The following is a 15129-nucleotide window of genomic DNA, read 5'->3' as shown; positions in this document are numbered from 1 at the left end:
CTTACGTAAACGGCGTATCTTTACTGCGACGGTCGAGCGTACGTTCGTGAATAGGCGTATCTTGCCGATTTACATATTCAAGGCGTAAATCAGCATACACCCCCCCCCCCTAGCGGCCAGCGTAAATATGCAGCTAAGATACGACGGCGTAGGAGACTTACGCCGGTCGTATCTTAGCAACATTTAAGCGTATCTCAGTTTGAGCATACGCTTAAATGTACGACGGCGCGGATTCGGAGTTACGACGGCGTATCTACTGATATGCCGTCGTAACTATACCTGAATCTGGCTAATGGTGTTTCCATGGCTCTTGAATCCTCCAGCCACAACAGATTGGAAACGAGTTGAGGGAAAACATCCTCTTGGGCTTAGCTATTTTAAGTGCCAATTTGACTATCATTTTAAGACTACATTAAATGTAACGCTTGATTAAAATACAAAAAGTAGTTTAGGTTGCAAAAATCTAATACACTCATCAACCGTGGTTAGAAAAAAAAGGAGTTGCACTCTTCCTGTATAAGGGCCTATTTATAATCTGACGGGTACACGGTGGATTCTGATTGGTTCCTATGGGTACTGCACTTTACATTTTTATCAAGTCTGAAAACGATCAGCTGCAGGTATTTGGCCAAATATTTGCTCAGAAATCATTCTTGTAAGGTTGTGCGGTTTAAGCAGCAATATAAGATGATTTTGTTTTGTCAGATTGAATATTCAGCTCGGTGTCTCAGTCTTTATCTTCAATGTTTCGCATTCTCTTGTCTTCTTACCCTCTGTGCCAGCAGCAGCCTGTTTCATTAGTTCTGTAGATGCAATCAACGCTGACCCACATGTCGGTGGGCCATAAATTAAAAAAAAAAAAAATTGTCTTTATGTTCTGTGAATTTTATCTGTAATACTCTATGCCTCTGTATTCACATTACAGTTTGACTCTTCTAGCCCTGACTGTGCTGGGCGACCCTCTGTATATAGAATAATGTGCATATGTAATATACCTCATTGCTTAGAAATGTATATTATATACAGATATGGCTCCAAAGGCCTGGACTGCAATAAACATCAGGGAGATTTCCTTGTGTGTTCATTATTTTTTTTTACCTCCTTTTCTTATTTTACTGATCTCATCCCCAGAGAAACCATGGACACCAATAACAGGAAAAAAAGAACATTTATTGAGAATAAAACATGGAAGAAATATTTACATTGCAGGATATAGAAGAGTTTGTTAGGACTCCTCTTCATTAATGAGCATGTTGGGAATTCCTCTTGTAATGGGAAATTCGGTTCCAGATTCTGGGCACTTTAGTGCACCTTCAAGGATTTCAACCTATCAAGAGACAAAGCACAAGAAATGTAAAATGGGAAGGTTAGATACTCGCTGCCATAATGTGCATCAATTGTTTGGCCTTACCTCCAGTAACACATGATGGACTTTTTTCAGGAACTCCTCGTCAGTTTCATATCCAGACAGAAGCTCTCGAGGTAGGTCAGACCCATGTCCAAGCTGTGTAAAAAAAAAAAAAAAAGGTAAATCGGATATACAGTATGTAAACATACAGCCAGTTGTATCAGACACCGATTCTATTGGCCAGCTTTCTGTGCACCATATCGCATGCGCTTGACAGCCTTTCCAGTAAAATTCTCTTGTTTTTTCCTTTACAAAGATAGGCCGTTAGGTCTTTTCTCAACTCTACCCAATTACTGGAGCTTTTGACTGGCATGCAGAATGTGATAACACATGTGCATAGCCAATTAGTACACATCTACTTGGGCCAATTTAGACAAAAGGCAATCTGCCTACCATCATGTCTTTGGAGTGTGAGATGATATAATTTCAGAGGACACTCATACAAAAACACAGAGAACATGCAAACTCCATGCAGATCCTGTCCTGGCCAATATTCGAACCAAGGACCCCAGAGCAAGACATAAATGCCAAGGACTAAAGCCTAGCACACACCGGCCAAATGTTAAGGTGGCATCTTATGATTCAATAGAGACCAGCCGACATATGGCCCATGTGTACTGGAGTTGGGCTGGCTTCTGTTGAAGGGACAGGACCAAAAAAAAAAAAAAAACCTGTCAATTGGCTCCCGATCAGTTGTCTCTGTCAGAATACAATAGCACAGCGGGGGAGATTGCTGTACCAACATTGAATTGTTAGTACAGTGGCTTCTCCTGAGCCTCTTTTTTACATCTTGGATATCTTGCACCAGGGTTCGTTGCCATTTGCGCTGCTGCAGCTGAAGGAGAGTGCACCGTTTGCTTGCAGTTTAAATGGGCAGATGCATGGTCTCCTTCCCTCCTTTACCTTGACCAGGGGTGTCAAACTCAATTTCATCGTAAGCCGCATTATGACTGTTCTAAAAAGAGCCAGTTGTATCTGTAAGATTAGATCTCCAGCGCATCCCCTCCCCTTACGATAGATGTCAAGAGCCACCCCACCATCAGAAGTTGAGTCCCCCACTCTTCCTACATCACAGTGCACCCCCCTTTCCTTATGCCGCTGCTGGGAAGAAGATGGATGCATTGCTTGAAAGCAGGAGTCTGGAGTAGGACTGGAGCTCTCCTGCAGCTGCAAGAGAGGTGCAAGGGCCACATGAAATGGCCTGGAGGGCTGGATTTGGCCTACGGGCCTTGTGTTTGACACCTGTGCTCTAGACTTTAATTCCTCCATTATTCTCCTCTACTCTTTTTTGTCTCCTATTTCTTCTTGTTTATACAGTTGCAGTCCAGGGGCAACCCAGGGGCAACCGAGTAGGCTGTGGAATATGATGATTTAGAAAACCAATAAATACATTGAAACAGAATGTGCCGAAACAGCTGCTAGGAGGCACACACTTTTAGTTTCTAGACCATCCTGCAAATGGCAAGATGGAGGGGAATTGAGAGCCAGGGTTGTGGAAAGGAGGCCCTTTTCCTCATTAACCTGGTTGTCTTCCCACTTTCCTGCATACTTGGATAAGGGTATGGTATGGAATTGAGGGAGAGCCTTAGGCAATTTTTTTTTTTTTAGCAGGAGGTTCCCCTCCAACCCATTCCAGACCCGAAGGGTCTGGTATAGATTGGGAGGTGGGGCCCCATGCATTGTTAGGATGCCGGCGGGTACCTGCTCATTAAGAGCAAGGATAAGTCATTGGTTTGTTAGGACACCTGCAGGTGCCAGCTCCTAAAACATATGAAAAAAACAAAACAGACAGTTAGTCTGTTAACATCCATTTAGGTTCACTTCTGTTTTTTAAAAAGCGACAAAAACAATGTCTTGTTCCCATAAAAAAAAAAAAAATACCTGAATGGATGTAAACAAATGATTATCCGTTTACCCACAGGAATGCATTTCTGTCCGTCAATGGATGGATGAAAAAAATGGACAGATGGAACGCCCGTGTGAAAGGGGTCTTACAGCAAAACTAATCCCAATGTAATAAATTAGCTTTTCAGGCCAAACTGAAATCCTTCATATGTTTAAGACACAAGACAGGTCACACCTGCCACAGCCCACATGGAAGACACAGTCACTCATCTCCACCATATACTGTGTTCAGTGTACTGCAATCTAACATCAGCTGAGAAACGAAGCACAGCAGGGTCAAAAAACAAATAGGTTTTTCCTTTTAAGTGAAATGTTATAGTAGTTATTTTCTTATTTATCATGGTCAGATGAACACAAAAGTACCGTAAATAAAACTAAAATAAGCATTATTATAATTATTAGTCAGCCTTCTATCCAACCAGCAGGTGGCGCTCTAGATTCCCATTGCCATTCTAAGCCATTAGCCCTGAAAGGCTTTGGGAATCTCTTGTAATATATAAAAAATGTATTTGTAAAATAAAGATTCTGTGTATTATTTACAGGGATAAATCTTCATAATTGGAGCCTGTTGATGCATAACATAATCCTATGTTTGGATCACTGTTTTAAAACAGATGATTGCCTTGTTTTTCTGTCCCTATACAGGTAAAATCTACCTCCAATGTTTGTTTATATAGGAATTTGACTACTCTACCCAATAGTTAAAAAAAAATAAAAAATAAAAAAATAAAAACACACACACCACTGATCTATGATGACTAAAACAACATCTGGTCTTCTACCTCGTTTGATCTTTCCACGCTCCAGCAAGCAATGTGACTTCCTTCTATATTTTGCAACAGTATGAACTTGACGTCTGTTTGTCAAGTACTTTGTCTATGCTCTTTATGTATACAGTAAAACCTTGGTTTGTGAGCATAATTCGTTCCAGAAACTAGGGTTGTCCCGATACCATTTTTTTAGGACCGAGTACAAGTACCGATACTTTTTTTTTATGTACTCGCCGATACCGAATACTGATACTTTTTTTTAAAATGTGTCCCCAAATGCAGCCATGTTCCCCACATATGCAGCCATGTCCCCAAACATATCCAGCCATGTCCCCAAACATATCCAGCCATGTCCCCCATATACGCAGCCATGTCCCCAAACATATTGCAGCCATGTCCCCCACATATCCAGCCATGTCCCCCATATACGCAGCCATGTCCCCAACATACGCAGCCATGTCCCCCCCACATGCAGCCATGTCCCCCGTATATCCAGCCATGTCCCCCGTATATCCAGCCATGTCCCCCGTATATCCAGCCATGTCCCCCGTATATCCAGCCATGTCCCCCGTATATCCAGCCATGTCCCCCGTATATCCAGCCATGTCCCCCATATATCCAGCCATGTCCCCCATATATCCAGCCATGTCCCCCATATATCCAGCCATGTCCCCCATATATCCAGCCATGTCCCCCATATATTCAGCCATGTCCCCCATACCTACTGTAAATGATGCCGCCGCCGCGTTAATCACTGCGCGGGGAACATTACAGTCAGCGTTCGTTTGAATAGCTGTTTTCCCCGCCGTGCTGTGTATAGAGACACTCCCCCTTGCTCGCGATTGGACAGATCCGTCCAAGGGGGAGTGTCTATGCGCGGCGGGCAAAACAGCTATTCAAACGAAAGCTGACTGAAATGTTCCCCGCGCCGTGGTGATTAACGCGGTGGCGGCTTTGCGACACGCGGCGGCGGGGGGGGGCGGGGTCAAGTATTCTATTTTAGCATCGGCAGTATTAGCGGGAGTACGAGTACTCCCACTAATACTCGGTATCGGTCTCGATACCGGTATCGGGACAACCCTACCAGAAACATGCTTGTAATCCAAAGCACTTGTATATCAAAGCATTTTTTTTTACAGGGTATAAAAGAGAAGAGAGGCACCTCTAAGTGTAGCAATAAGTTGCTAAATGTAACCATATTGCCAGGCCCGGATTTACTCCCTTTGCCGCCCCAAGCCTGCGCAGTACAGGGGGGACATTATCCGGGGACTTTTTCGGCAACACACGAAGAAGGGGGGGGGGGGGTTTGCTGCCGAATATGACATTGAGAGGCGGGGGGGGTGCTGCTGCCGAAAATTGAGAAGCAGGGGGGTGACGTTGAGCATTGGTTTGTGTAACGGACATATGCCTGCTGCCGGGACATCGATGATCTTCATGCAGGGAGGACTACGAGGAACTGCATGGCTTGTCACAATTGGATGCACCACATTGTATTCTGAGCCCAAAGGGTTAACTGGACAAAGGGTCTCTTTCAATGCTGAATGCTAATATTCCCTTCGCATAGCTAATGAACTCTCTTTTGTGGAGGTAACAGCCTCCTGTGCGGTGTCTGCTGAGGGGGATTATGTGTGAGTGATAATTGTTTTAAAGGTTAATTGAATTCTATTGTCTGATCAAGTTAAGTTTAGGAGCCAAAACATCTAGCGGCTGATTGGCTCAAGGGAAGGTCATTCTTTCAAAGTGTGTGTATTGAAGGCCCCCTGGGTGGGGGGGGGGGGTGTCATTTGCTTCTGTACAGTTTGTAACCAGATATAAGGAGGAAAAATGTGGCATTAAAAGTCAGTCCTGCTTGACTCTGCAAACGTAGCCCGTCTCGTTTCTTGAAAGGGTGTTCGATGGGATATACCGGCAGTACCTGCATATCGCAGCTTGCCAGGGAAAAGGACGTCTCCAACGGCTGAGACCCTCACACTACATGGGTAGCCGTTACATTGGTTGGCAGCAGTGGGATGGTCCTTTTATCCAAAGAGCAAGTGCTGAATGGAGTCGCAGTACGCCAGGCTGAAAAGATCCACACTAAAAGATCTATTGGAGAGTCGTGGTAGGAGCGCCAGCAACAGACCACGGAGGGAGCTGATAGCTGAACTGCTGGGGCTGGACGAAATGGATGGATCCATGGAAGGAACTGAGCCCCTTGCACCGGTCAGCGAGGAAGATGTAATTACTGGGATTGTACAGCGGAGATTATCCTTGTATCCAGAAACGTCCGTGGAACTAATAAACCAGCTGTTCCGGGAAGCAAGGGAGGAGATACAAACGAAGAGGGGACAAGAACTGGAACTGGTAAGAGCAAGACAGCCCATTACACCTGCAGTTCCTACCCCCCCCACCTGCTGCTACAGGAAAGAAAATACTGTTCACTGCATTTAAAGCTTTTGTAGAAAGTGAGGAGGAAATAGATGGATATTTGGCGGACTTTGAGAGACAGTGCTCACTACACCAGGTACCACCAGACCAATGGGTCACTATTTTGTCGGGGAAATTGTCGGGCAAAGCCAATGAAGCCTTTCGGGCTCTCGCTCCAGAGGATATTTTACAATACCAGCAAGTTAAAAAGGCGCTGCTAACCCGATACGCCGTAACTCCAGAAGCCTACCGCCGGCGCTTCCGGGAGTCCAAGAAGATGACTGTGGACTCCCACATGGAATGGGCCAACCAGTTACAAAGGGTGGCATCCCTTTGGGTCCAAGGGTGCAAGGCCAACACCGGGGAGGAAGTATTGCAGCTGTTCCTAATGGAACATTTCTTCCAAGACCTGGCCGCAGACATACAAGACTGGGTACGAGATCGCCGTCCCGCTAACTTAAACGAGGCGGCTCGGCTAGCAGATGAGTACGCTGAGACAAGGAAAGTAAGCCAGGGTACTATGCGGCTGGCTCAGAAGGTAGAACCGCGTACTCCAACCGTCACCCCACGCCCAGAGTTTCGGGCTCCAGTCCCACCACGTCCTCAGGGGCCTAGCAACTACCCCCGGGATTCGCCTAGGGTGACGTGCCATCACTTCAGCGACACGGGACATATTGCTCGTTATTGCCCTTTGAGAGCTACAAATAACAATTGGAGACGCACAACACCCAACACAGAGGTCACTCCATCACGTCCCTCTGTGGCCCACTGCCTGGAGACCGAGGGGGTCCCTGAGGAATGTCTGGGAATTTGGTATGAGGCAGACCCAATACAAGCGGCCTCTCCGGATAACCGTCAGCATCACCGTCAGGAGGTACGAGTGAATGGACAAGTAGCACAAGGCCTAAGAGATTCCGGGACTACTATCACTCTGATTCAAAAACATCTGGTAAAGCCAGAGAACGTGTCCACTCGCACAGTTGCCGTCCGGGTCGCAGGGGGTGCTGTATTTCGCGTACCCACCGCCCGGGTGCACTTAGACTGGGGAGCCGGGTCAGGAAAGACCACAGTTGGTATCATGGACAACCTACCTGCCGAGGTGGTGCTGGGCAACGACATTGGCCCTCTGACTTCGGCTTATTTACCTACACCTGCTGCTGCTTGTCCCGTGACCACCCGCGTTGCTGGAATCGACCCGCTTGCTGCTGAGAACCGGGTAAGACTACCTTCCCCGACATGTACTGTAGATCCGGCACAATATCACAGTCTAAAATGGGAATGTGACAAGTTGGCCAGTGAGAAATCAGAGATGCAACGACACTATGTCATGTATTATGAGATGTCCCGTGGCTTGAACATTGAAATGCACAAACAGGCGGAAATTGTCAAAAGATTAAATGGGATTTGCATCCAGGTGGTGCCGTATCTGTCCCAAGAGCATCAGCAACAGGTTTTGGGAGCCATTGAGAGAGCAAAGCAAGTGACTGTTCCAGAATTGAATTCTATTATTCACCGTCACCATCAGCTACCGACCTGGTAAGCCAATGGGAAGGCCGACGGACTGTCCAGGCAAACGGAACTTTTACCCTAACAGCAGACCGGACATCCCCAAGTTGATCCGAAAAGGATCAATCCGGGTCTGCCGGAGTGTTCCACAAAAGGGGAGTAGTGTAACGGACATATGCCTGCTGCCGGGACATCGATAATCTTCATGCAGGGAGGACTACAAGGAACTGCATGGCTTGTCACAATTGGATGCACCACATTGTATTCTGAGCCCAAAGGGTTAACTGGACAAAGGGTCTCTTTCAATGCTGAATGCTAATGTTCCCTTCGCATAGCTAATGAACTCTCTTTTGTGGAGGTAACAGCCTCCTGTGAGGTGTCTGCTGAGGGGGATTATGTGTGAGTGATAATTGTTTTAAAGGTTAATTGAATTCTATTGTCTGATCAAGTTAAGTTTAGGAGCCAAAACGTCTAGCGGCTGATTGGCTCAAGGGAAGGTCATTCTTTCAAAGTGTGTGTATTGAAGGCCCCCTGGGTGGGGGGGGGGGGTGTCATTTGTTTCTGTACAGTTTGTAACCATATATAAGGAGGAAAAATGTGGCATTAAAAGTCAGTCCTGCTTGACTCTGCAAACGTAGCCCGTCTCGTTTATTGAAAGGGTGTTCGATGGGATATACTGGCGGTACCTGCATATCGCAGCTTGCCAGGGAAAAGGACGTCTCCAACGGCTGAGACCCTCACACTACATGGGTAGCCGTTACAGTGGGTCTGACAAAATGACATTGAGAACCGGGGGGGGGATTTTGCTGCTGCCACAGAAATTACATTGAGAGCCATCTCACCTCCTCTTCCCTCTGTTTTCTCTCTCACCATCTGTGACATGACAGGGGGGAACTCCGGAAATGAAAGTGAAAGTGTCCTCTCCTCTCAGCCGCAGTGCCGCCCCTGCACCCACTGCCGCCCGAGGCCTGGCCTTGTTGGCCTTGTCTGGAATCCGGCCCCGAGTATAAGCAGAGTTTTTCAGCCCTTTTTTTGGGCTGAAAATTACCCTTCTCGGCTTATACTAGAGTCAGTACCTGCCAGTCCATTGCCGCCTGGCCTCACGTTGCCCATTGCAGAATCCGATCCGTGTACCCGAGTCTGTGACAGATGGCGGCCGTGCAGTTAAAAAAAAAAAAAAAAAAAACACATCGCACTCCTCCTTGTGCTGTTCCGCGATAGGCGGAACACTCGGTTTCCCAGCAAACACTGTTCAGTGTTCCGCCTATTACGATCGCCCTCTCTAGGTGGAACACTGAACAGTGTTTGCTGGGAAAGTTTTCGCCCTGTGTTCAGCCTATCACGATCGCCCTCTTATTCGTGATAGACGAGAGGACGATCGTGATAGACGGAACACTGATCACAGTGTTTGCTGGGAAACCAAGTGTTCCGCCTATCACGGAACAGCACAAGGAGCGTGATTTTTTAAAACTGCACGGCCTCCATCTATGTCACATAGTCGGGTACACAGATCGGATTTTGCAATGGGCACGGTGAGCTCAGGCTGCAAACGGGCATTGTTGACCCTTATTTCCGCTTACAGTAGCTGCTGCATTCTCACCCTCGTCTTATACTCGAGTCAATACGTTTTCCCAGTTTTTTTTTTTTTTTGTGGTAAAATTAGGTCCTCGTCTTATACTCGTGTATATACAGTACTTATATTTCACGTCTCTACAATCCAAATCACTACAATGAACTTTACTTACACTTTCTGCAGTTTCCACCAAGGCCTCCCACTCTAGTTTAGGAATCATGCGTGATACAAACTCTCGATTGAAATCCACAGAATTGACCTTGACTTCATCTGCCTAATAATTCAATAGAAAAAATAAAATATTCAATAATTACAAAAATCTTTCATAAATTTAAATCAGGGCTAAAGTCACAAAAATGTGTATTTGGAAAAACCCTGAACTGATAACCCCTGTTCGTATAGCCTAAAAGATGAATAGAATACAATTGTACATAAAAATTTAAATATCTTTTAAAAAATTGTCATTTGCATCCTGCATTTTCAGTTTCAAAATTCCCATTCGGTGCACCTCGAGTTGCAACTTATCCCTGCTTCACACCTATGGACTAGTTCATATATGTGTGTTTTGAGGTGGTGCATTTTTTGGAAAGGGTCAGGGGCCTTTTTCAGCAGATTTCATTTTGCATAAAATAGACTGTGGGTTTTTAACAGCTCTTTTCATGTAAAGCGACTTTACACTCAAGTAGCATCAAAGTTGCAATAAAATACTGCAGGAACCTTTATGTGTCCAAAGTCGCATGTTAGGGTTAAGGGTTAGGGTTAAAGGGGTCGTAAAACCCTGGTGTTTTTTCACCTCAATGCATTCTATGCAATAAAGCGGAGATCCACCCTGAAAATTAACTTTATATGTACAGCTTGCCTTTAATGTAAAAATATATATATATATAATAATTCCCCCAAAAATGTTTTACTCACTTCTATCTGGCTGTTACTAGGCAGATTTCGTAAGTAGTAACTAGTCCTCGGTGGTTCAACTTCCTGTCCTAAGACCCCATTGCCTCCTGGGAGATGACACTCATTTCCCAGGAGTCTCTGGGCATGTGCCTAAAAATCGCCCAGCATGCACCTCCCCCTGAAAACAAGGAAGAAACAGGAACTGGGCTTCAGATGCCACACATATGATGAAACGGCCACATCATGAGCTGGAGGATATAAGGCAAGTGATTACAATGATTTCCTGATCGATTAGGGAGCTATTAATATGTTTAATGTAATTAATTTTAACTTTCAAAAAAATAAACAATTATGCCCGGAACCCCGCTTTAAGGTAAAAAAAAAAAAAAAAAAAAAAAAAAAAAACACCTTGCACTGTCCGGCCCCCCAGTTTTATTTACCTGAGCCCTGAATTTCAGTGAGCGCGATCCCATGTCGCTCTCTCCACTGCTTCTCAGCTCTTCATTGGATAGATTGATAGCAGCGCAGCCATTGACTCCCGCTGCTGTCAATCAAATCCAATGATGCGGCCACCGAGGGCAGGGCCGAGTCACACACTCGACAGCTATGGACACCGAGTGTATGACACGGGAGCGCGCCCGCAAGGTAACCCTCTTGGGAGAAAGCTTCCCAGATGGGATTATCTATTGCGGGGAGGAGCCGCCGTAGGACCCCAGAACAGGAGGATCGGGGCCACTCTGTGCAAAAAAAACTGCGCAATAGAGGTAAGTATGACATGTTTGTTCTTAAAAAAAAAAAGGGGGGAACTTTTAGCGTCACTTTAAAGCTTAAGTTTGGGATTAAAGTTAGTTAGGGTTAGCATTTCTAACCCTAACATTTAAACATAACCCTTAACCCTAACAAGCAACTTTGGACACAACTTTCCTGCACTACTTTGATGCTACTTGAGTTGGGGCCTTCTTACCGAGCGGCCCCAAGTGCTCATGGGGCCCCATCAGGGCTGGCTCCGATCAAGGCGGATGCAGTACTCGCTCTCGGCTAGACTGCGCATGTGCAGTTCCCACCTGGAGCCGGCGGATACCGAGAGTCTCCGATCTTCTGAGTGAGTGAAGCTATTTGTACCCTCCCCCTTTCCCCATCGCGTGTGTATTTGACTTTATCACAGGAGATGCTGAGAGTGGGAGGAGTGTATTTTGCGGCACTTTTCGGCCGCTAGCAGGGCACTTTTACCCCCGCTAGCGGGCGAGAAAGGGTTAACACCACCGCAAAGCACCTCTGCAATGGTATACACACACCGCTCCAAAGATGCTGCTAGCGGGACTTTTTCTAACTGTCCTGCTAGCGCACTGAATCGGGGCTTTCACACTGGAGAGACAGCAGCGGCTGTTTTAGGTCGCTTTGCAGGCGCTTTTTTTAGCATTATAGCATCTGCAAAGCGACCCAGTGTGAAAGGGGTCTAAGAGGCTGAGCCAGCTCCCGGGGGTTCTGTCAAAATATCCAACTCATCAGAAACTCCAACTACTTAACTTCCGGTTTCTTTAAACTAGGGTTGTCCCGATACCACTTTTTTAGGACTGAGTACGAGTACCGATACTTTTTTTCAAGTACTCGCCAATACCGAATACCGATACCTTTTTTTTAAATGTGTCCCCAAATGCAGCCATGCCCCCCCCCCCATATGCAGCCATGTCCCCCCCCCCATATGCAGCCATGTCCCCCCCCCCCATATGCAGCCATGTCCCCCCCCCCCATATGCAGCCATGTCCCCCCCCCCCATATGCAGCCATGTCCTCCCCCCCATATGCAGCCATGTCCTCCCCCATATGCAGCCATGTCCTCCCCCATATGCAGCCATGTCCTCCCCCATATGCAGCCATGTCCTCCCCCATATGCAGCCATGTCCTCCCCCATATGCAGCCATGTCCTCCCCCATATGCAGCCATGTCCTCCCTCATATCCAGCCATGTCCTCCCCCATATCCAGCCATGTCCTCCCCCATATCCAGCCATGTCCTCCCCCATATGCAGCCATGTCCTCCCCCATATGCAGCCATGTCCCCCCTCATATCCAGCCATGTCCTCCCCCATATGCAGCCATGTCCCCCCCCATATGCAGCCATGTCCCCCCCCATATGCAGCCATGTCCTCCCCCATATGCAGCCATGTCCCCCCTCATATCCAGCCATGTCCTCCCCCCCATATGCAGCCATGTCCTCCCCCATATGCAGCCATGTCCTCCCCCATATGCAGCCATGTCCTCCCCCATATGCAGCCATGTCCCCCCTCATATCCAGCCATGTCCTCCCCCATATGCAGCCATGTCCCCCCCCATATCCAGCCATGTCCTCCCCCATATGCAGCCATGTCCTCCCCCATATCCAGCCATGTCCCCCCCCATATCCAGCCATGTCCCCCCTCATATCCAACCATGTCCCCCCTCATATCCAGCCATGTCCCCCCATATGCAGCCATGTCTCTCCCCATATATGCAGCCATGTCTCTCCCCATATATGCAGCCACGTCCTCCCCATGTCCCCCCATATCCAGCCATGTCCCCCCATATCCAGCCATGACCCCCCCATATGCAGCCATGTCCCCCCCCCCATATGCAGCCATGTCTCCCTTACCGTACATGCTGCCGCATCCCCGCTTGGTTAATACGCGCAGGGAACATTACAGCTTTGAATAGCTGTAGTCTCTCGCGCCGCGCTGCGTATAGACACTCCCACTTGCTCGGGATTGGACAGTTTACCCAAATAAGGGGGAGTGTCTATACGCGGCGGGAAAGACTACAGCTATTCAAATGAATGCTGGGGGGGGGGGGTGTCAAAATCTCCAATTACTGATGATTTAAATAAACCGGAAGTGATATGGTTGGAGAATGACAAATAGCTAGATTCAGAGAGATGGTCGCAACTTTAAGGCGGCGTAGCTTATGGCATTTAAGCTACGCCGCCGTAAGTTAGCGAGGCAAGTACATGATTCACAATGTACTTGCCTAAGTTACGGCGGCGTAGCCTAAAGCGGGCGGGCGTAAGGGCACCTAATTCAAATTTGGCTGAGGGGGCGTGTTTTATGGTAATGAGGCTTGACCCGACGTAATTGATGTTTTTTTTTAAACTGCGCATGCGCCGTGCGCCTACATTTCCCAGTGTGCATTGCGGCCAAGTCCGCCGCACGGGCCTATTGATTTTAACGTGGACGTAAATCCCTATTCACGGACGACTTACGCAAACAACGTAAAATTTTCGAATTTCGAAGCGGGAACGGCGGCCATACTTTAACATTACTATTCCAACTATTTGTTGGAATAACTTTAGGCCTGATAAAGCGTTACGTAAACGGCGTAAATGTACTGTGGCGGCCGGGCGTACGTTCGTGAATAGGCGTATCTACCGATTTACATATTCTACGCCGACCGCAATGGAAGCGCCACCTAGCGGCCAGCCTAAATATTGCAACCTAAGATAGGACGGCGCAAGCCGTCGTATCTTAGATATTTTAAGCGTATCTCTGTTTGAGAATACACTTAAAGGGGTGGTTCCCCCTAAAACTAATTTCTAACAATAGATTCTTAAGACCCGTTACACTGCGGGTAGGCTGGCTTTTTTTTTTTTTTTTTTCGTACATACCGAGATCTCCCCGTCTCGTCCCTTGGCGGTGGGCGTTCCTAGTTGATTGACGTTCCTCGGACGGGGGGGTACGTGACGTCACGACTTTCCGAAAGAAGCCGAACGTCGCTGCGCATGCGCCGTATACAGTCGGCTCTATACGGCGCATGCGCAGCGACGTTCGGCTTCTTTCGGAAAGTCGTGACGTCACGTACGCGCCCGTCCGAGGAACGTCAATCAACTAGGAACGCCCACCGACAAGGAACGAGACGGGGAGATCTCGGTATGTACTTAAAAAAAAAAAAAAAACCCAGCCTACCCGCAGTGTAACGGGTCTTACGAATCTATTGTTAGCAATGTGTTTTAGGGGGAACCACCCCTTTAAACCTAGGTCGGCGCAGATTCTGAGTTAGGTCAGCGTATCTACTGATACGCCGACCTAACTCTACCTGAATCTAGCTAAAAATCTAGGTGGATCCCGACATTATTGTTGGGATCTCTGCAGAGCCTGGACCAGCTCTGGGATATCAGCCAGCAGCAGTCTTTAGCCCGCTGTCGTCTGATTCTGGCTCACAGGGGTGCAGAAATAGGTGCAATCCTGGGAGCCACAGATAAAACAGCTTTGGCCATACTCCTTATTTATGGTCTTTTGTAGTGTAAGACACAGATAAACAATATATATCCATGGAAGGAACAGAGAGGACAGAGAACACGACAACCAATCAGAAATCATCTCTTCTCTGATTATAGTAAGCTTAAAAACGTACTGCACCCTACAGATCCGCACTAAGGACATAAAGCAGACACCAACATACCCGGATGATGAGCGGGAAGCCCCGGGTCACCCCGGTAACATGGCTCCGCAGCATATTATGTGTCAGCAGCTTCATTTTCCCGTCCCGAGTACCCACGTGCCTGGCGTAGAAACTACTTCCGGGACCTTAACCAATCAATATCCCTGAATAGGGCGGGGCCTACAGGACCATCATGCTAACGCTGGGCTTCAGACACGCATGCGCCTGTAGTTGGCCATGGGACAGCTCAAGGGCGCATGTCA

The 15129-nt window shown here is 47.4% G+C and overlaps 1 protein-coding gene across 1 annotated transcript; it reads right to left on the bottom strand.

Moving 5' to 3' along the window:
• Positions 1–1149: 1149 nt before the first annotated feature.
• Positions 1150–15030, bottom strand: TRMT112 (tRNA methyltransferase subunit 11-2). Its single transcript, XM_040329005.1, has 4 exons — positions 14888–15030; positions 9741–9842; positions 1412–1504; positions 1150–1327 (listed from the first exon to the last, which is right to left on the bottom strand). The coding sequence occupies exons 1-4, from the start codon at positions 14960–14962 to the stop codon at positions 1226–1228; spliced, it is 372 nt and encodes a 123-aa protein (XP_040184939.1). The 5' UTR covers positions 14963–15030; the 3' UTR covers positions 1150–1225.
• Positions 15031–15129: the final 99 nt, after the last annotated feature.

Source organism: Rana temporaria, chromosome 11 (assembly GCF_905171775.1).
Source record: "Rana temporaria chromosome 11, aRanTem1.1, whole genome shotgun sequence".
Taxonomy (NCBI): domain Eukaryota; kingdom Metazoa; phylum Chordata; class Amphibia; order Anura; family Ranidae; genus Rana; species Rana temporaria.
Note: the sequence above shows the minus strand (reverse complement) of the source record. Positions and strands in the feature narration are given on the sequence as shown.